This window comes from Mastigoproctus giganteus, chromosome 1 (genome assembly GCF_048544385.1).
Source record: "Mastigoproctus giganteus isolate SK-2022 chromosome 1, ASM4854438v1, whole genome shotgun sequence".
Classification (NCBI taxonomy): Eukaryota; Metazoa; Arthropoda; class Arachnida; order Uropygi; family Thelyphonidae; genus Mastigoproctus; species Mastigoproctus giganteus.
In genome coordinates this window covers 117,454,399-117,478,164 of record NC_143575.1, presented here as the reverse complement: position 1 = coordinate 117,478,164, position 23,766 = coordinate 117,454,399, and the positions used below count along the sequence as shown (strand labels likewise).

Sequence of the window (23,766 nt, the reverse complement as noted above, 5' to 3'; positions counted from 1 at the left end):
TCCCTGTAGAAACAATCTCTCCTGTTAACAAGTACAGTCCAGGCTGAAAAAAATTCTACCCCTTGAGCCTTGCACAATCTTTCCAGGGCCGAATTGATCGACAAAGCTCTCATCATATACTCCCTCCTATTGTGTCTGGGCAGAATTGCAGACACTTTCAAATTCAACCCTATTTCACGGCTTTTTTTCAACAGTGACCTGTACTTGTTAAGCAATTCTGCCGGTCTCCTACTCTTGATAGCATGTGCCAACGTGTACAACTATATCACCTTTTGTGCCCTTAAAAGATGATATCTGCTCTACAACGTCATCAACCTTTGCCCCTGGCAGACATACAATTTTTATTTAAATGTTATGGAAGTAGTTTTTGTGGTGAGCTTCAGCTATAAAAGGCTAAAGTCAGAGCTATTCCCAGTAAAGATGTATGATCTTATGGATCTGACTGTCAGTTAAGTTGAGCATTGGTGCAGCACACATTTTTTTGAAATATAAGGTGATCATTAGTCTCAGTAGGTTATTGGGAGCCACCAACCCACCAGAGTTCAAATTGCCAACACCACGACACAGGACTAGATTAAAGTTTATCTCCTCCTGAGTGTAGTATCATCTGTATATTAGCATTTAAAGAACTAGTGGTGTATATTTGATAAGTTGTAACTTTTATGCAGAACGGGGTTTGGCGAACTAGAAGGTGAAATGCAGAGAACTGTTATCAGCAAAATTATGGGTAAGATTTCCACTTATTGGAAGAAGGCCATTAACCCTGAAGTTATAGCATTCATAGTAACAAACATAGTAGTGCACGACCTGACATGTCTTAGCTTTCTTTTTCATTTATGGGGTTTTTGAATGCTGCTTGGAGTAAACCAATATTTAATTCTTTTCCTGATAAGTTATAATACTTGTTATATGTAATTTTATAGTTTTTATTAAAAATAAATTAAAAAATGATGAGGCTTTGATTTTTACACACTTGAAAAAAAAAATTAATTCTGCTAAAAATTTTAAATAATGTTATAGGCATAAAGATGAAACTGTTAATCTCTTCCATTTTCCAGTTTAGAAATCGTTATGGACATATTTCTAATTATGTGTATAAGTAGTTTAAAAAAAAAAAAAAAAAAAAAGTATGTGTGTGCATTTTCAAATTTTTTTTAAATTTTATTTCAAATTTGGTATGTTGTGAAGTGCATGAAATTTGAACATTGCTAACTTTTGATCCCGAGTGAATATTTTATTTTGTATTTTTGCAGTCCTATATCAAAAAAATGTGTACTGTGTGCAAAAAAAATATTACTTGCAAACTGGAAATTAAATTATTTTTTGTTACTGTTTATTTGAAACCAGTTTATACAAACACACCTATTAGTTACTTATAAACTTATAATTTATATCTAACTGCTTGCATTATTTTATTTCACATATTCTTTTAGTTCTCTAACATGTACTTGTGCAATGATTGAAGAGATCATCCAAAAATAATATTTTTATCAAATATGTAAATAAATAGTAATAAAGGAAAAAGAAAACACAGTATCTAAATTACTAGAGAGAAATATCCAGCTGTCCGAATAGAAATAAGTGAAAGCTGTGTGATGAAATATATTCACTCTGAAACATGAATAGGTATAAAAAAAAAAAAAAGAAAAAATCTTTTGCATTTAGTCTTGAAGTGATATAAACACCTTGAGTACTGTATACAGGTCTGGAGGCTTAATTTCAAGAAGGATGTAGAGCTGCTGGAATGGGTACAGAGAAGGGCAACAGGATTAGTGAATGGAACAAAGGGTTACTCTTACGAAGAAAGGCTTAAGTTTTGCAAATTACAGTGTCTGGAGACTAGGCACCGGTGAGGTGATCTGATAGAAGTGTATAAAGCCTAGAATGATTTGAGCATGCTCAATGCCGATGGGATTCTTCCTCTTGCTCAGAATAATCACCTGAGAGGGCATAAATTCAGATTGAGGAAAGACAGATGTAGGAGGGATGTGCGGAAATTTGCCTTTCACCAGCGGGTAGTTGGTTGGTGGAACAAATTTCCATCCCTTGTTGTGGAAGTTGATAGCCTAAATAAATTTAAGGCTCAGCTGGACAGGTATTTCGAATGAACGGAGGGGGTGAAATGGAAGTGTGTTTTTTTTTTTTTATGGCTGATGCTGCATAAGCTTGCTTTCTTGTATCATATGCCTCTGCTAATGCTAATGTGTACAGATGGCTCGATTGTTACATGTGAAGAGAATGGAAAGAGGCCACAATATGTTGGACTTTCAGTGAGGCGCAATTGGTGTAAGCCTTACACTGTAAGGTATGCCTATCTCCAAAGAAAAGCGCCTAGCAGGCTGTTCTGAACTATTATGCAAGTGTATCGGGAGTAGTAGACAAGGAGCTGAATGTCAAACCTTACACAAAACGTGGTGTGAAACCAACAGTAGATGAGTGGGGTGGGAATCACTGCAGTAGCTCATGCAGATCCACGGGATAGTCACAACAGCACAAATGATGAAATTCTCTTTGCTCAAATCCCATCTGACATCTGTGGCACGAAGTTAAACATATTGTTGGAAATGTTGATTTACTCCCCTCCAGTGTGGAACAGTTATAATATAGTCTACTTGTCTCAACGACTGTTCCACATACTACGGCAGTATGGAATACAAATATATTTCCATGGAAGACTTGAAATTTTTAGGGACCTTGTGACATCTATGCCACATGTACAAGCTATTCATGAGCCCATAATGGCCCAACTTAATGTTAGGTAGTTGTCCTATTTCATTATCCTTTTAGCATACAGCCACTCCCCAACTTACATAAGGGTTGCATTCCGTAGAACTCTACGTAAGTCGGAATTTCCCTAAATGCTTATGCAGCACTCGCAACTATACATGCTGAATTTGATTGAAACAAAAAAGAAATGTTCGACGAACATGTAAATAGAATTATTTATTAAATTTTTTTTTGTCTCATGCACAAGAAAAATTACAGAAGTGTACAAAATTTTCAAAATTATAAAATTACAAAAAGCGAGAGGAGCCAGGAATAACGTCAGCAAGTTTTACCTTTCGAGTATCATTGCCAGAATTAACTCTCCAGCTGCTAAGCACGACGCTGTGGAAGTTGAGGGCTGTGGAGATTTAGAAGGGGGTTTTTCCAACACATCACAAAATTTCTCTGCAGCTGCAGAATCTGCTCTGCAGACTTCACCAAAAAAAAACTCAAATTATGATATTAGGATCTCCTGTAAATGATTACATCTACCTATATATTTACTTTGTCTGTAAATTGCGTGTGTTTTCTGGTTGATTTGACCTGACGACTTCACCGCATACTTTAATATTTTGGAAACCAGCGCAATGCTTGAACCTCTTAAATCACCCATTGCTTGCCACAAACTTGGCTAGGGGTTTGCCGTACTTATCCTTTATATCTTCATAAATACTCCTTGCTTTTGCTTGAACAACCATTAGACTCAGGGGCACTTGCTTCTGAATCTGATTTTCCATCCATATTATTAATAGCTTTTCCATCTTCGATATAGCACCTGAATGCTGCCGACCGGGCTAGCCGTATGGGTAAAGTGCCTGCCTGGCAACCCAAAGGTCGCGGGTTTGAATCCCGCCTCGGGCTTGGATCAAAGTACTGCAAAAACCTTGGGAGGTGCATTATGGCCACAGAAGCTGATGCGCCATCAACTACCAAAAGAAAAAAAAAAAAAAAAACCTGAATGCTGTTTTGTGATCATTGTTGATCTTAAATGCGTTGATCTTTTAACATGTTCTTTTATACGTGCACTAACCCTTAAAATAGTATTCACTGTTGAAGCAGTGAGACCTAATTCCATTCAGTAGATGACAAACTTTGCCCTGCTTCTTACTGCTTAATTAATCACTTTGATATCTATTTAATTTAATTTCGTTGGCCCCTTTCCCTTCACTATTGAAATGAGAAGATTCTGAAAATTTGTTTTTTGTATGATTGAAGATTTCAGTGAAGGGGAACTCATTTCACCATAATACCGTAATGTAAAAACCCACACAATTCCAGGTATCGGTATTATCACAAATATAATAAGATCGAGATTACTACCTGTTTATAATAGATTGCGCTAACAGAAAGGCCAATTAAACTGGAAAGAGCAAATTGTTTTATTGTTTTATGGTAGTGACCTCCAGAAATGTTTTAGAAAATTATCACAAAGGCATTCAAAATTGATTCTTATAATGGAACATGTGATAACGATGAAAGTGTAGTGCAATTTCCATTATAACAATGACCTTTTAGAGAGAGATACATAGTTTAGTTATACAGGGTGTATTTAAATTGGTGTCAAATATTCTAGGGGTGTATGCCCATCAACCAAACATAAAAAAAAATTCGTATAAACCATGGGTCTAGAAATGCTTAGTTTCTTCTCTACATGCCTTGATACTTCTGTCAAGTCATGTAAACATGATACTAGAAGAGACTCCACCGCTCAGCGGAAAAGATATCTGCAACAGGTAGTAGTGTTGTTTTGCTGATTGGCTTTTGCTTTGTTGTTTACAAACGTTAGTTGGTTGTGGAAGATACTGCAGATTACTTTGGATTAAAGAAATCGTAAAGCAAATGCATTCAGTGAGTGAAATTGGCAGAGATGCAGTACACTTATGGTCTTGCAAATGGGAATGCATTAAAATCTCATGAACTTTATTCAGAAAGGTACCCCGACAGGCATTTACCCTGTCCAAGAACATTCACACGAATCCGTCAACGTTTGCGAGAGACGAGCTCATTTGAGAGAAGATCTTTTGACACTGGAATACCAAGAGAAGTATGAAATGTTGACCTTGAGGAACGAGCTCTTTGTAATGTGGACGAAAATCCATCAGATAGTACAAGAAGAATTGCAGTAAGGTAAGGAGTTAGTCATACGACTATTTGGAATATTCTCCATGAAAACCTGTACCCCTATCACCTTCAACGGGTGCAAGGACTTACTGAGGCAGACTTTCTGCCACGAAGAACATTGAGCCAACGCATTAAAAAAAGTATGCTGTGGTCCTGAATTTCTTGGCCTTTATCTTGTTCGCTGATGAGGCTGGTTTTACACGTGATGGAGGATTTTAAACTACCAGAACAACCACATCTGGAGTGATGACAATCCTCATGCAGCGCGACAGGACAAACATCAACGTAAGTTCAGTCTAAATGCTTCGGCTGGAATAGTGCATGATCATTTGATAGGACCCTATTTTTTACCTTTGGGTCTGACAGGAGACATTTATCTGTAGTTTCTTGAAAATGAATTGCACCATTTAATGGACAATGTACCTCTGGATGTCGTCTGACAAATGTGGTTCATGCCTGATGGCACCCCAGCTCATTTTAGTCGGAGAGTTAGTCAGCATTTGGATGGCCATTTTACTCAAAGTTCGATTGGTCATGGGGGATCCATTGAATGGCCTACTCGATCACCAGATTTTAACCCAACAGAGTACAACAAAGCATGGAACGCAGGCTGAGAGGATCCAACGAAGCAGGAGGAAAACAATTTGATGTTTTTCTCCTGCTTCATTGTGATTACTTTGTTTTTGTTTGTTTCTGTTAAACCTTTTCTTGTTTAATTGCTGCATTACTTGTTCAGGTGGATTGCCTATTAATTGTTTGATATTGTTAAACAAAATTCCTTTCACCTCAGAAACTAAGCGTTTCTAGACCCATGTTTATATGAACTTTTTTTTAACGTTTGGTTGATGGGAATACTCCCCTAGAATATTTGACACCAATTTAAATACACCCTGTATACGAAAATTTCATCATCCGAGGTCTTGGAATGAATTACCAAAAAAAAAAAAAAAACGTGTTATTGGGTTCACATTACAATATTTTCACAATACTTCCATTTATTCCTACAGGATGCAAAATACATTTCCACAATTATTTTAAGTTTGCACCAGCTGGCAAAAACTTACATAAAATCAAATTTCCATAAGTCGAGTATTATGTAAGCTGGGGAATGGCTGTATTTACTGATATTTTTTTTTACAAATTGAATATTTTCTTTAAGTGTTTTGGATTTTTTATTACTGAACATGACTTGTGTTGTTAAATAAATCTGTATCGATATTATTGTAGTGACAAGTCTTCAGCATTGCATATTGCAGCAAGTAGAGGATATGTATCTATAGTCAAGGTTTTACTTCAGTTTGGAGCAAAAATTGATATCTTAGATGCATCTGATCGTACTCCTCTTGTATTAGCAGTGAGCCGGGCTAATCATGATGTAGTAAGAGTTTTACTAAAACATGGAGCAAAAGTCAACATTCAAGAAATACATGGTAAAATTTTTTATTTATGAATAAAATGTATTTTTATTGTCAATTACATAATGAATTAGTATACATTTTAATCCAGTAGCAGTTGCTTCATTGTTTGTTACACCATAACCAACTGGGGTCCAGATTTTTTTTTTTTTTTTTTTAAACCTTTTCTGGAAAATGTTGATTTTGCTTGCAGTGTACTAGTATTTCTTCTCTTCTTAATGTATTTCACTTGTTGCATATTAGTTTTTAAAATTTAAATATTTAGAAGAGATTTAAAAGGATGGTGGATCTGTTCCTGTGGAATGGATTAAAAATAAGTAATACTTAGTTTGACAAGAAGCTAAGCCATAAGATATGGCTTAACTTCTTGAGGTTGTCACAGACATTCTCTCAGATATGCCAGACAAGCTGTACTTGCTACCTGGGAGTCTAAAACGCTGATGGAACTGATATTCGGGTGACACTCAAGTTAAGTGGATCCTATTTCGGCGAAGTCCGGACAGTCTGTAACAGCAAAATCCTCTGCTTGCACCTTCACGATGGTGGGACTGTTAGTAATCCTGGGTATAACCTCCATGCACAAGTACATGGTGGGTGACCACAAAATGTAAGCAGGGTTCAACGTGTGGCACCCACACCACATGGAGCAATGCCGCCCCTCTATGTTACCAGATAGTACTAGGTGGTAGATGACTCTCATCAACCGGTGCAATACCAACACTTTGCTTATTGGAGGCTTGAAGTGGTGGAACCCATGTTTAGTCTCCACAGCTAAGTTCCAGTTAACACTTCCCCATCTCTTCCATCATGCAGTATGATTGATGACTTTTGAGGTTATGATGAACATCGTGGCGAGATCCAATATTCCTTACATTTCAAGGGTACAGCTCTAAAACGGTGTTTGCGGACTGGCCGCTGGTTAGTACACCGGACCAAACTTATTGGTAACTCTTTAGGAGGCTTCTGGATCAGCTTCTGGAGGCTATCTGGATCAGGAAGATGGAAAAAGATGGAAGGTTGATTCACTTGACCCAACCCTAGGTTGGAACAGCGAGGAAGATGTAGAGTACAGAGTGTGTACAACACGAGTGTCAAGGTATATTTTTTGCACTCCCACATCAACTACTTCCCAGAAAAGCTAGGAAGTGTTAGTGAAGAACAGGGTGAGAAGTTAAACCAGAGCATTAAAGACATGCAGATGAGGTACCGAAGGAGATGAAATATCAACATATTTCATCTATTGGCTGACTATTGTTGAATGCTGAAGAGGGACTTTAAAGTTAAGGATCTGCAAGAAAATCAAAGTAGATCAGTTTTTAAAATGAGAAGCATGTGTTTAGTGGACTTTTTAATAGTGTTTTCAACATTTAAATATAAAAGTCTGGTAAAGGTAGCATTTTGTTATAATTACAATGCACAGATTCTACACAAAATTAATAAATATTTCTGAGAGATCAAATTTTTTTTTTTTTTTTTTGTGATGTTTGAAGAAACCTGATGTTGATGGAAACAAAAGGAAGTCATTTTTGAAATTGGCATTAGAAAATGGTTCAGACACTACCTTTTCATGAGAAAACATCAATGAATAATTTTTTTTTCCAAATGCAGGGAAGTGTTATCAGGGATAAGAAACCTACAATAGATATAAACTAGATGCAGTTTTTAAGTCACTACAATTAAATAAAGAAGTGGGTTAGTCATGGCCATGCTAGAAGTATATCAAATTCTATCAGGGAGCTAAATGATTCTGTGATAACTGGAATGAAAGTGAAAGAAATATTGTTGAAGATAAATGTAAAAAAGGCGCCAGTGTCGTTGGGATCTATCCAGTTATATTAAAGGAGACAGCAGAAAAGGTAAGCATACTTCATTTGTAATTGGAAGGGCCTTATGGACTGGAGATGGTCGATTGTATGTGCATTTCACAAAGAGGAGGGGATCAAAGAGTGGCATGAGTAATTAGAGACATGTTATTTTGTCTTCTGTTCTAGGGAAAATAATGAATCACTGGTTAAAGAAGTACATGACTATATAGTAAAGAATGCAGCTCTGCTGCAGTTGTAGCATGGGTTTGTTAAGAGAAAATCAACTTGTCTGACCAATCTGATTAGATCCTATGATACAGTAACAAAGGAACTGGATGCAAAAAATAATTTTTGCATTATATACTTAGATTTCAGAAATCCTTTCATACTGTTGCATATAAAACACCGCTGTACAGTTTGGCGCAGTATAACATTAAGGGCAAGTTTCAGCAATGGTTGAGCAGGAGAAGACAGAGAATGGTTTTCAATGAGCACTGCCTTTCTAGGACTTATTAGTGGAGTTCCCCAGGGTTCATATTGTGCCCATTGTTGTTTCTATATTTATTAATGATTGATGAAGGCACATCAGGTTTAATATCTAAGTTTGCAGATGAAACGAAGGTTGGCAGTGTTGCTTATATCAGTAATTGTATTCTACTGCAACAAAATTGATTGGTGTATTCTACTGCAATGCAAACACCCTTGCAGCTATGCAGACAAATGCTTTTATTTAATTATGCAGCACAACTCAAAGGGTGCTGACCGGGCTAGCCAGGTGTGTAAAGTGCCTGCCTGGCAACCCAAAGGTCGCGGGTTCGAATCCCGCCTCGGGCTTGGATCAAAGTACTGCAAAAACCTTGGGAGGTGCATTATGGCCACAGAAGCAAAAAAAAAAAAAACCAACTCAATGGGCTTCCAAATTACCCTACTTGGAATGGACCTTTCTCTCCTAAATGGGAAAACCTTTATAGAGCTTTCCCATCTATAAACCCACCAACCAGTATATCTTTGCTCACTACAGGCTGACTGGCAAATTGATCTTAGTAAGATACAGCATATTGTCTCTCATACATGGTATATGACACGTCCCACCTTGGACGTATCATATACCACTGTCTGATCTTTCATTCACAGCCTAGGGAAAACACACCATGTCCAAACAGAACATACTACAAATACATGCCACACTGAGAACCCAGCATAGCCAGTACAGCAATCTACACAGATGGGTCTAAAACTGACAGTCATGTTGGTGCAGCTGCATTATTTTCTAACATTGCCTTATCCAAGAAACTTCTCACTGAATGTAGCAGCTATATTGCAGAACTCGTTATCTGCATAGCCTTAAATTACATACTCCTAACAGCCATTATTGCACAGTATATATTGACTCCATTAGTGCTATCCATTCTATACAACACAATACAAAAAATGATAACCACTTTCTTAAATAGATCTGGAATACTCTAAGTTAAACCAGAAGAAACAAGTTCTCTTTTATTGGATCCCTGGTCATGGTGGAATTTATGGAAACGAACAGGCAGACCTAGCTGCCAAAACTGCTACCAATCCTATCGACCAATCCTTTACTGCACCTGCATCTGATTACAAACACATTATAAGAAAACAGTCTCGAACAATGGCAACACATCTGGCCAAGTCAAGCCAGTAGTAAGCTACTTGGTATAAAAAATGATCTAAAACCATAGAAATCTAGTATACACGAGAACAACATGAAGAAGTCATATTAGCCCGATTACAGATGGGCCACAAGCACCTGACATATCTTTATCTGCTTGCAGCCACTGACCCACCGCAATGCACAAACTGCAACACTCATCTTACAGTCCAGCATATACAGGAACTCCCAGACTTACATAAGGGTTGCATTCCGCGGAACGCTACACAAGTCGGATTTCACGTGTCGGAATTTCCCTAAATAAGCATTTAGGGAAATTCCGCACTCGCAACTATGTGCGCTGAATTTGATAGAAGGAAAAAAAGTAATGTTTGACGAACATGTAAATAGAATTATTCAGTTTTTTTTATCTCATGATCAGGAAAAATTACAAAAGTGTACAAAATTACAAAAATTTCAAAATTATAAAATTACAAAAGGAGAGAGGAGACAGGCATAACGTCAGCAATTTTTACCTTTCAAGCATTATTGCCAGAATTAACTCTCCAGCTGATAATCGCACCCACTGTGGAAGTTGAGGGCTGGTTTAGAAGGGGTTTTTTCCAACACATTACAAAATTTCTCTGCAGCTGCAGAATCAGCACTGGTGACTTCACCACATACTTTAATGCTTTGGAAACCAGCGCGATGCTTATTATTATTAATAATAATAAGCATTGCGCTGAACGCTGTTTCGTGATCACTGTTGGGGCGGTCTGGCCCCGGTGTGAAATACGTTGATCCTTGAAAATGTTCTTTTATACACACTATCCCTTAAAATAGTATTCACTGTTGAAGCAGTGAGACCTAATTCCATTATATTTCCATTATAAAAATGACCTTTTAGAGAGAAATAAATAGCTTAGTTATATAGCGAAAATTTCCACTTCTGAGGTCTTGGAGTGAATTACCAAAAAAAAAAAAAAAAAAATTATCGGGTTCACATTACGATATTTTCATGATACCTCCATTTATTGCTACGGGATGCAAAATATGTTTCCATGATTTTTTAAAATTTTCATTGGCCGGAAAAAATTACATCAAGTCGAATTTGTGTAAGTAGAGTATTACATAAGTCATTTGGGAGTTCCTGTACTTATTAATTGCCCCATTTAAAACAGTGACCAACAAACACAGAGTATAGCTCATCTAGCAGATACACCATACGTGAACAAAATCTTTACTTTCCTCAAACAGATACAAATCTGTCACACACTCTAAACTTTAACCACATTCCATATTGATAAAAAAAAAAAAAAAAAAAAAAAAGCACTGAATTTTACCATAGGTGCATTATGACCATGTTGCCCTTGCACCGTAAAGCTCCCATACAAACAAACAAACAGCAACACAAATTAAGCAGATGGGCTAAGAAGTGGTAATTAAAGTTGAACTTTTCCATGTGTTGCCACACTCAGGGTAGTGGGTAATAAAAAAGTGCAGCCAGGACAGTTCATGGGGTTTTGTGAGTGATAATTTTGCCAGCAGGGACAAGGAGACAATTATCCCATTATATAAGGAAATGGTTAGGCAATGTTTTGAATATTGCTTACAGGTCTGGAAGCTTTATTTTAGGAAGAATGTGTATCTGTCAGAGTGGAAGAGTAGTGCAATGAGATTAGTAAGGAGAACAAAAGTTTACTCTTACAAGAAAGGCTACAGTTCTGAAAATTGCTTGGAAACGAGGCACCTGCTACATGATCTGATATGAGTTGTTTAAGGCTTTGAATGGATTGAGCAAGTCCATTGCTGTTTTCATTCTTCTCACTCAAACTACACACATGTGGGAGAATGAATTCAAATTGAGGAGGATGGTTGCAGGCTAGATGTGCCTTCAGCTCACAGGTTAGTTGATTGTTGCAACAAACTTCCATCTGTTGTCGTGGAAGTGGATAGTTTCAATAAGTTCTAGACAAACTATTGGAGAGATGGACAAATGATGTGAGAAATTTTTTTTTTTTCCTGATGCTGTTGTTAAAAATTACATTGGGGGGTGTATATTTTTCTAGATCATCTAGATTTTTCCTAATTTTAATGGATTTTGTTTCACGTGTGCTGCTGTAACAAAATCTAGAAATATTGGGTAGATGGGCTGAGAAATGGCAATTGAAGCTTAACATTGACAAATTCAAGGTATTGCATATAGGTAGCAATAATTCCAGAGTAATCAACTGTGTGGTACTACACTCAGGGCAGTAAAAAATGAAAACAATGTGGGGTAATTGTGCAGTCTGATATGAAATTCTCTGAACAGTGTAGATAGGCTACCATGACATCTCTTGGGGTTTTGTTAGTGACATACAGGAATTTTGCTAGCAGAGACAAGGTGGTGATTATCCCATTGCAAGACAAACAGGCAGTGGTCAGGCCACATCATGAATACAGATCTAGAGGCCTCATTTTAGTTAGGAAGTATGCACAGCTGCTGGAATGGATACAGAGAAGGGCAATGAGATTGGTGATCTTATCAAGAGTGGCTTCAGTTTGCAAATTGCATCATTTTAAGACTAGGCACCTACGAGATGATCTGATTGAGGTGTTTAAAGCTTGAATAGCTTGAGAAAACTCAGCACTGGTGAGATTCTTGCTCTTGCTAAGACTATGTACACAAGGGGGCATAAATGAAAAAGGTTGGTTTCAGAATAGATATGCAGAAGTTTGCCTTCAGTCAGCAGGTGGTAGATTGCTGGAACAAGCTTCCATCCATTGTTGTGGAAGTGGATAATTTGAATAAATTCATGGAAGGACAGAAAATGGGATTTTTTTTTTCCCCTTTCTGATGATGTATAAGCTTCATCTTTTGCATTGTTTGCCTCTATTAATACTAATACTATGCGTTGTATGAATTAAATTTTTGGATCTGGCATACACATCAAGAATATAATTGGTTCTTGAATGAATACTGCTCAGTTTCTTTCCAGTCACTAGTTATTAGAGTTGAGGCAAATGATATTATTTACTAGCTGATCTGGATGCTTCTTATAAGAATTATCCCAGAATAACATACCAACTGTGTGGTACGATGATCAGGGCAGTGGAGAACAAAAAAGACCTGTTGGTAATCATGTAGTACTAATAGGTTTGGTCCAGCAGACTATTTAGCATTCACCCTGCATAAAACATTTTAGAGCTGTTAACTTAAAATAGATCAGAATTTATGGATCTTTTGAGGGGCATCATGGCGAGATCCGAATATTGGATCTTGCCATGATGCCCCTCAAAAAACATCACTCATACTGCATGATAGCAGATGAAAGGTGACAGAGATTTGACCTTAGAATTAAATACCAGTTTCTCCACTTTGCTCCAGTAGGCAACTGGTACAATAGATTCTGGTTATTTGGGACACATCGGGACTAGTGCATTTTGGCCCGATTAAGCGGCTGCCCCAGTTATGTGAAGTTTCATGTAAATAGTTAAAAATACAGTGGACCTCCACTTTACAATTGGGTTACTGTACAATCAAATCACGTTACGATGGACTCACCATAGTAAAGTATCGTTCACTATACGATGTGTAGTAAGTGCCGGTCATTGTGGTCACATTTGTGAATTGAATTTTAATTGTATTAAACAGCGATTCTAATTAGCGAAAATAGGAGGAATATTATCCACAGGCTATAAAAGTAAAGATTTATTAAGCACAAATTTATCCTTTATTACCTTACCAATTAAAAAATTAAATGATACGTGAAAATCTGAAGAATATACGTGATAATCGGAATAATTAATATGTACATACTAACTAGTTGCCATTTCTGTTAACTGACATTTGTGGGTGGGGGTTAAAATTTAAAACAGTAAAAAGATAAGCAATCAATAACAATGAACACAGCACACACAAATTGCAAGTAACACGATATGTGCAAGTGAGAACGGAGTAACAAGTTACGAAGCTTTAAAAATAGGAATGAAGAGAAGATTCTGAAAATTAATTTTTTTATATGGTTGAAGATTTCATGGAAGTGTAAACACATTTCACCATAATAACCCACAGAATTCCAGCTGTTGGTATTATCGCAAATTCAGTAAGATCAAGTTTACTATCCATTTAGGCCAGATTGCACTAACAGAAAAGCTCAATAAACAGATGACTTCTAATTGTTTTTATGGTTGTGACCACCAGAAATCGACCGAACCTCATGGTTCGGTCAGGGACAATTGTAGGGTAATCTCCAGTGCTGCAGTCTCCTGGACCGATTAAACGGCATGTTGTCCCAATTAAATGAAGTAAACCCTGACTATTTTCTCGATTGGGTTCTATTCTTTACGATTTGTCCCAAATAAATGGCTGCTCCAATTAACTGATGGCCCAAATAACCAGAATCCACTGTATTATCCTAGGTAATAGTCACCTACCAACTAATAAGTTTACATTTTAATTGGGCATAAAATTTTGATAGCCATAGTGTTTTTTAATGATTTTCCAGTCACTCACAGGTTAAAGTTGAAACTATGCCAAACACTATCAACTTTTCTTTTGTTACTTACCTTTTTCTATGATTTTAGTTTATGAGAATTTGTAATTTTATCCTTGAGGCTCTCTACGTTTGTGTTATGTGAATTAAAGTGATTTTAATAACGAACCAAAAATGAACCAGGCTATAAAGGATGACATACAAAATAAAAATAAATTTTAAACAAGTTAGCCAGTGTATGTAGTGCATGATATTTCAGGTGCATTAGATTTTTATTTCTTAAATTGATTGAATTTTTATTGTTTAAATATTATTATTTATTATTTAAAAATAATTATTGCAAATTATTTGATTATTTCGATTATGCTATATAATGTTTGAGTGATTCATATGATTATAAAATCATTCAAGCTTTCATTTGCTTAGCATTAGCAGAGGCATATGTTGCAAGGAAGCAAGATTATACAGCACCAGCCAAAAAAAAAACAGTCCTTCCCATTTCACCCATCCATCACTCCAAAAGTTTGTCCAGTTCTACCTTGAATTTATTTAAGCTGTCAACTTCCAAAATGACAGATGGAAGTTTGTTCCAAAAGTCTACTACCCACTGGATAAAAGCAAATTTCAACACATCTATTTTACAACTGTCTTTCCTCAATTTGGGTTTATGCCTCCTCAGGTTTGTAATCCGAGTAAGAGGAAGAATCCTACCAGCATTGAGCCTACTCAAACCATTCAAAGCTTTATACATCTCAGTGGGATTACCTTGCAGGTGCCTAGTCTCCCGATGCTGAAATTTGCGGAGTTTAAGCTTTTCTTGGTAAGAGCACCCATTTATTCCCCTCGCTAGTCTTGTTGCCTTTCTCTCTGACCATTGCCTTATACAAGGGGATAATTACCTCCTTATCCCTACTAGCAAAATTCCTGTATATCATTGACAAGACACCATGACCTGCTCTGGCAGCCTGTCTGCACTGCTGAGAAAACTTCATGTCCGACTGCACAATTACTCCCAGGTCTTTTTCGTTCACCACTACCTGGAATGTAGTACCACATAGTTGGTACATTTCTTTGGGGTTACTGCTACCCATATGCAGTACTTTTGCACTTACCAATGTTAAACTTCAGTTTCCATTTCTCAGCCCATCTTCCCAACTTTTCTAAATCCTGTTGGAGTAGTGTACTGTCATTAACAACCCTGTCAGCCTTTGTATCATCTACAAACTTTGACATTAAGTCTGATATACCTTCATCAATATCATTGATAACTATACAAAACAACAATAGGCCCAACACCGAACCCTGGCGGACTCCATTAATAACATTAGTCCATGACGAGCACTGTCCATTGATTACTGCTCATTGATCTGCTTTTCCCACTCAACCATCCTTTTATCCACCGTAGCAACTTTGTCTTAATGCCATACTGCTCCAGTTTCTAAAGTAGTCTTTCATGTGTAACAGTACCAAAAGCTCTCCCGAAATCCAAGTATATACAGTTAGTCCTTGTATAACACGTGTTTACACTACACGAATTCGATCATACATGATTTATAAATAGGGGAACGATATCGTATATAACACGAACCGAATTCGCTTATGCCCGATTCGCCTTTGTGTTTACAAGAAATGGCAGTCGAACATGGAATCACCCCAACCGAACGCAACACGATAGGAATGAAGACAAGATTCTGAAATTTTATTTGTTTTTTATATCAGTGAAAGGGAAACACATTTCACCATAATAACATAAAAACCCACACAATTCCAGCTATCAGTATTATTGCAATGCAATTAGATCGAGTTTACTACCAAGTTTATAACATATTCCACTAGCAGGAATGCAACTGGAAATTGTTTTTATTGTTTTATGGTAGTAACCCCTACAAATGTGCTTTAGTAAAATGTGAGGTGTTAATAGTGTATCTCTGCCTTTACGGTGTTGTTTATTCAATTGCTATCAATCGTGCCTCCATGTTTTGTAATTGTGCTTTATTCCCTAAAAATGAGTAAAATACTTAAAAGGTGTGAAAAGGAAACATTCTGGTGAAGACACTGCAGATTCAGAGAGAAAAAGAAAAGCAATATCGATAAACAGAGGCGGTCTGGGTCAAAAATTCTTACCCGGGAAAATTTATAGTGGCCTCATACTATGGTTTATGGCCAAAATCACACTGGCCTCCGGCCCACCGGGGTTTCCCCGGTTAGGCATATGGCCAGTCTGCCTCTGTCGATTGAGAAAAAATATGAAATTGTGAAATGCTTTGAGCGAAATGAAAGACCATGTGATATTGCACGTACTACAGGCCTAAATGAGGCAACGCTGAGAATTGCAAAGAATGCAGAGAAAATAAAAACTTTCATAGCAGGAACAACTCAAAGTGTAATTAAAATCCATTAGATTAAGACACAAAGAATTGGAAGAGATGGAATGGCTGTCATCTGCTTGGATAGAAAATCAAACAAAAAACAAGTTTGCTTACGATAGAAGCAAAAGCATTAGCAATATTTTATTACGTAATAGTCGTAATAAAATACTTACGTAAGTATTTTATTATGATTATTTATTGTGTTTGGTAATGTTTAGGTTAAAAATGTGTGTTCAATCTTGGGTGGTTGGCACCTAACCCTATTTTTCCCATAGGGCCTGTTGTTTATATTGCACGATTTTGCATTGCACAAGGGTTTCTAGGAACACAACTATCGTGTTATACGAGGACTGACTGTATGCTAAGCTGTACTTACATATTAGCATTAGCATTAGTAGAGGCATTTGATGCAAGAAAGCAAGCTTATTCAGCATCAGCCAAAAAAAAAAAAAAAAAACCACTTCCACTTCACCCCTCTGTTCGTTCAAAATACCTGTCCAGCTGAGCCTTAAACTTATTTAGGCTATCAACCTCCACCACAAGGGATGGAAGTCTGTTCCACCAACCAATCACCCGCTGGATAAAGGCAAATTTCCGCACGTCTATCCTACATCTGTCTTTCCTCAATTTGAATTTATGCCCTCTCAGGTGATTTTTCTGAGCTAGAGGAAGAATCCCATCAGCATTGAGCATGCTTAAACCATTCAAGGCTTTATACACCTCTATCAGATCACCTCGCTGGTGCCTAGTCTCCAGACACTGTAATTTGCAAAACTTAAGCCTTTCTTCGTAAGAGCACCCCTTTGTTCCATTCACTAATCTTGTTGCCCTTCTCTGTACTCATTCCAGCAGCTCTACATCCTTGTTGAAATGAGGCCTCCAGACCTGTATACAGTACTCTAGGTGTGGCCTGACCATTGCCTTATACAATGGAATAATCACCTCCTTATCCCTGCTGGAAAAATTCTTGTATATCATTGACAATACTCCATGAGCTACTCTTGCAGCCCGTCTGCACTGCTCAGAGAACTTCATATCTGCCTGCACAACCACCCCCAAGTCCCTTTCATTCTCTACCACTGTCAGTGTAGTACCACAGAGTTGATACGTTGCTCTGGGGTTGCTGTTTCCCATGTGTAGTACTTTACATTTGTCAATGTTAAACTTCATTTGCCACCTCTCAGCCCATCTGCTCAATCTTTCCAGATCCTGTTACAGCAGCATAATGTCAGTAGTGTCCTTGACAACCCTGCCAACCTTTGTATCATCTGCAAACTTAGACATTAAGCTTGATATACCATCATCAATATCATTTATAAATACAGAAAACAATAATGGACCCAACACTGAGTCCTGAGGGACTCCACTAATAACATCAGTCCACGATGAGCAGTGTCCATTGATTACCACTCTCTGTCTTCTCCCCCTCAACCACCCCTTTATCCATAGCAGCAATTTGCCTCCAATGTCACACTGCTCCAATTTGTGTAGCAGTCTTCCATGTGCAACAGTATCAAAAGCCTTTCTAAGATCCAAGTATATAATATCAAAGTTATTCCCTGCATCCAGTTCTTTTGTGACTGCATCATAGTATCCAATCAAGTTGATCAGGCAAGACTTCCCCTTAACAAAACCATGCTGTGTCTGAGCTATAACTGAAGTCTTGTCTAAATGATCCTGCAGTGCTTCTTTAACCAGTGCCTCCATTAATTTTCCTGGAACAGAAGTTAAGCTCACAGGTCTATAATTACTTGTGTCAGCCTTTGATCCTCCTTTGTGAATTGGGGTCACATTTGCACATTTCCAGTCTATGGGTACCTCCCCTGAGTCCAAGGAAGCTCTCATAATTATGGCTAAGGGTTTGCTTACTTCCTTTGCTGCCTCCTTTAATATAACTGGATAGATCCCATCCACCCCGGGTGCCTTTCTTGTGTTTATCTTCAACAGTTTCTCCTCCACTTTACTCCCAGTTATTTCAAGATTCTGTAGCTTACTGCTAGAGTTGAATACACCTCTGGCATTCCCCTTGCTGAATAACTCCTCATGTGTGAATGTCAATGCAAAATATTCATTTAGTTTGTTAGCTACCTGAGCAGTATCATCTACAGTTGACCCATCAATATCAAGTGGACCAATCTGATTCATCCTCTTCCTTCTAGAGTTTACATAAGTAAAGAACTCTGCTGTTTTTCTTTGCATCCCTTGCCAAGGATTTCTCGTAATCTGCCTTCGCCTGCCTAACCTCCTTTGTAACTTGGTTGCATATCAACTTGTATCTATCATAGGCTTCTGTGTCATGTGTTAATTTGTAAGTATCCCATGCATTTTTCTTCTCTGCCATATGCTTCATTAGTTCATCTGACATCCATTTTGGCCTAAACCTTGAACAATATTTCTTAGTTGGTATGTAAAGCCTAGTAGCTTCCAAGATAAGTTCTTTGAATGCTTCCCATTTTGAATTTGCTGTTGGTAACATCATCAGTTGGTCCCACTCTATAGAATTTAAATACTGTCTCAGTCCATCGTAGTCGCCTTTACGGAAGCAATAACCCTTCCCTTTACCCTAGTGGTAGTTACCTCTTTGAGTAAATCCCACTTCAGCACACTGTGATCACTGCCACCTAGTGGTTCATTTATCTGCAGATTCTTAATGCATGAAGAATCACTGCTGATAATCAAATCAAGAGTATTACTCCCTCTAGTTGTTTCCCGAACATGCTGATGTAGAAAACAATCATCCAATAAATCCACAAAAGCCCTGCTAGTGTGTGAGTAACCAGCCCCCAAATTCCAGTCAATATCTGGGAAATTAAAATTTCCCATTATAAGACTCTCTGATTTACTGGCCCACTCTATATTTTTATTTATGGGTAACAAAACACATATCTATAGGCCTTTAATGAAAATAATTATGTATTTTTTGCTGCACCATTTTCCAACTTTGTTTCTTTGCTGCCAGACTTTCTCTCACTCTTTTTGGCAAGAGTAGTTGAGTTTGGACAGTATTCAATTTGTTGCTCATACCTAGCCCTCATGGATAGCAGTTGGTAGACTCACTGTCCTCCCCACCCTGGGCATAAAAGACCCGAGTTTGAGTCCTGTCAGTGATGGGAGGAATTTTCATTGGCCTTTTTCACAACGTGGCTGAGTTAGTCTCAGCAAGGGTAGCATAGTTTTTCACCCCCAAAACTCCGGTTTTTTTTGTCCAGCAAACAGAAAGTCACCACAGAACGCACAGTTTACAGACAGTATACACAGGGCAATATGGCCTTAGTTGCTGATGCTCCCAGAACCAAACTACAACAGCAACAAACAGCATCTTCGAGGGATGGGTCATTAGCTGTTCTCATAGTTTTCCTCTTTTTTTTTTTTTTTTTTTTGCCCTATCATCTGTATCAAGTTTCAATGCAAACTTTAAAATTTTTTTCCTTGCTGTTTTTAATTTCTGTTATGTTTGACTTTCCAACCTCGTAAAATCTTGCTAATGAAACCCACTTTTTCACTTTGAAAGTCTGTTTAAAATCTCAATCTTTGATTTAATTGTTAAAAATTTCTGCTTCCTTTTAAAAGACGAAGAAGAAAACCATAACTTCAGTACGGTAAAATAAAACTCTATAAATGTTCAGAATGTCTTCATAAACTTCATAAACATTTTACTCCATATCTCACTTATAATTATAATTTATAATTATTATTAGCTATATGGTGCAAGGAAGCCTGAGGCTTATGCTGTACCAGCCAAAAAAAAAAATTCCTGAGTCACCCTAAGAGAGAGTCAAAAGGGAATCACCAAGAAGGAGAAGAATGATGATATCCAGCTCTGGACCCTGGGTGTGCCAAACCCATACTCACCAGATGTGAGCCCCTGGGGTTGTATTTAGTAGTCACGGGCTTTGAACCCTTGTCCACTCAAAGAGCGTGTGCTACTGCACTCACTCTCTTGACCACTCGGCTATGTCAGGCCTAAACTTGCGCTTATCGTGTTAGTTGCAATTTCTGCATGCTGTGTTCTTTGTTATTGATGGACGCTTATCTGTTTTTTTACTGATTTAGATTTTACAACCCAAAAAAAAAAAAAAAAAAAGTCAGTGAACAGAAATGTCAGATTACAAAGTGTTATGTTTAGTTAGTACTATATGTATATTAATTAAACTATATAATATTGGTGTAGATACACCATAGTTTACCCATAAATTAAACTATGTACGTAGTGCAAAGGCATTGTTTTTAATTGTATCTCATATTGTCACTACCTTCACAACGAGATACCAGGTATTGCACTACTTCGAATCAGTAACGCTTCTCTAGTAGAGAAAACTACTGTTGTTTATTCTCGGTGGCACCATTTCAAAGCTGTTGGCCTATCATCGGTGGGTGGGCAGGTACTCTGATAATGCAAACATGCCATCACAGTTGCGAAGTGGTCCCACAATATGAGAGATGCCAAATGGTGATACATTATTCGAAGATTAAATGCGCAAGGCATAATATGATATGGGTTTAAATTAACTATATAATACCCATAAATTAAACTATGTATGTAGTGCGAAGGCATCGTTTTTAATTGTATCTCATATGATGATAGGCCAACAGCTTTGAAATGGTGTGTCTGGGTGTTGGTATCCACTGAGAATAAATAACAGTAGTCTTCTCTACTAGAGAAGCATTACTTATTCGAAGTAGTGCAATACCCAGTATCTTGTAAAGGTAGCCACAATATGAGATACATATTAAAAATGATACCTTTGCACACTACGTACACAGTTTAATTTATGGGTAAAATATGGTGTATCTACACCAATATTATATAGTTAATTTAAACCCATATTATATTATGCCTTGCGCCTTTAATCTTCAATTAATTAAACTATATATGTAAGCGCAAATTTATTTTTATTTGCTTAACTTGTGGATAATATTCCGATTTTCACATATCATTTAATTTTGTTAATTGGTAAGGTAAAATAAAAGTATAAATTTGTGCTTTTATATCTTCATTTTTATAGTCTGTGGATAATATTCCTCCAATTTTTGCTTATTGCAATTACTGTTTAATAGAATCAAAATTCAATTTGCAAATGTGATCACAATAACTGCTGCTTACTGCAATTATTTAATGCACCAGCATAAAAAATAAATAAATAAATGCTAGCTTATTCAGATTATTGACGTTTGGATTTTCAAGGCTCTGTTGTATTAATAATGACAGATAATGCACACAGCAAGCTTTTTGAGCATCAACAAAAGAAAATACCGAAAACCTTTCACATCATATGCTCATCCCCTCTGGTAATATATCTAATTTATCCTTAAATTTATTCAAACCATACTTCCACAACAGATGGAAGTTTGTTCTAACCTTCAACTACCCCCTGTCCAAAAGAAAATTTCTGTATATCTATCTTGCTTTCTAAATTAAAATTTTTTCCCACCTCTGTGTATTGTTTAGGAAAGAGTGAGGATGCCATTAACATTCAGCTTACTGAAACCATTCAAAGCCTTAAACAGCTAAAATCGGATCTCTCGTTTAGAAGTACTGCAATTTGCCAAACTAAAGCCTTGCTAAGAATAACCTGTTTTTCCCACTAATCTCATTCCTCTTCACTGCACATGTTCCAATAGAGCCACATACTTCCTAAAATTAAAGTTTCAGTCTTCTGTGCAGTCCCCAATACTTAAGATGTGGCTTATACATTACTTTTATAGCAGAATAATTACCTCCTTAGCCCTGCTGAAAAATTTCTAGAATCTCATGAACAGCCCATTTGCGCAGCTCAGAGAACTTCATGTCTAACTGCACAATTAACCCCAGGTCTTTTCATTCTCCACTGCTTTGAGCGTGATAACACAATTTTTGTAGGTTATTTGAGATTACTGCTACCAATATGCAGTACTTTGCAGTAGCATTAGTAGTGGCACATAATGCAAGAAAGCAAGCTTATACATCATCAGAAAAAAGAAAAAAAGAAACTTCCCATTTTTTACCTATCCATTCACTCCAAACGTTTGTGCAATTCTTCCATGAATTTATTTAAGCTATCAATTTTCACGACAGATGGAAGTTTGTTCCGCCAATCAACCATCCACTGGCTAAAGACAAATTTCTGCATATCTATTCCACAATAGTCTTTCCTCTGTTTGAATTTATGCCCACTCAAATACTTAATCTGAGCATGAGGAAGATTCCCATCAGCATTGAGCTTGCTCAAACCATTCAAATCCTAATATACCTCAATCAGATCGCCTCAGAGGTGTCTGGTCTCTAGACACTCTAATTTGCATAACTTAATCCTTTCTTGGTAAATGCCCCTTTGTTTCCCTCGCCAATCACGTTACCCTTCTCTATACTTGTTTCAGCAGCTCTACATCCTTCTTAAAATGAGGCCTCCAGACCTGTATGCAGTACTCAAGGCATGGCCTGACCATTGCATTTTACAAAGGGATAATCACTTCCCTATCCCTGCTAGCAAAGTTCCTGTGTCATTGACCCCCATGAGCTGCTCTGGCAGCCTGTCTGCACTGCTCAGAGAGTTTCATATCTGACTGCACAATTACTCACCAGGTGTTTTTAATTCTTACTACCCTGAGTGTAGTACCACATAGTTGGTGCATTACTCAGGGGTTACTTGCTACTCATATGCAGTATTTTGCATTTGTCAATGTTAAACTTCAGTTGTCACTTTTCTGCCTATCTGCCCAACTTTTCTTAATCCTGTTGCATAGCATCCTCCTCCCCCCATACTTCTCCTTCAACCCATGCATGGTACTAAGTACTATAGGTTTTGATACCTTTCGTGTTTGGGGTTTTCATAAAAAAAAATTAGCGTAATGTCATTGCTGTCATTAACAACATTGCCATTCTTTGTATCATCTGAAAACTTGGACATTTTAAGTCTGTTATACCATCAATATCATTGATATAGAAAACAATGTGCCCATCACTGAACCTTGGGAGACTCAGTTAATAACATTAGTCCACAAAAAGCAGTGTCCATTGACTTTTTGTCTTCTCAGACTCACACGCTTCTTGATTAGACCTGGATTCGGGCCCATGCCCACCAAATACGGAGGATGCGGAAAGGTCAGGAAATGACCACCGCATATCCCCGGAGCAATATGGCCTTAGTTGCTGATGCTCCTAAAAACCAAATAATAATAATCTTCTCAGACTCACCCATCCCTTTATCAACAGCA

The 23,766-nt window shown here is 37.3% G+C and overlaps 1 protein-coding gene across 1 annotated transcript in view; it reads left to right on the top strand.

Annotated features, from left to right (window-relative positions):
• Positions 1-23,766, top strand: part of LOC150091108 (uncharacterized) — a 233,263-nt gene that overhangs the window by 119,332 nt on the left and 90,165 nt on the right. The window contains exon 6 of the mRNA XM_090381926.1: positions 6,115-6,317. Within this exon, the coding sequence (XP_090238052.1) occupies positions 6,115-6,317 (203 nt within the window). The remainder of the gene's footprint in view (positions 1-6,114; positions 6,318-23,766) is intronic.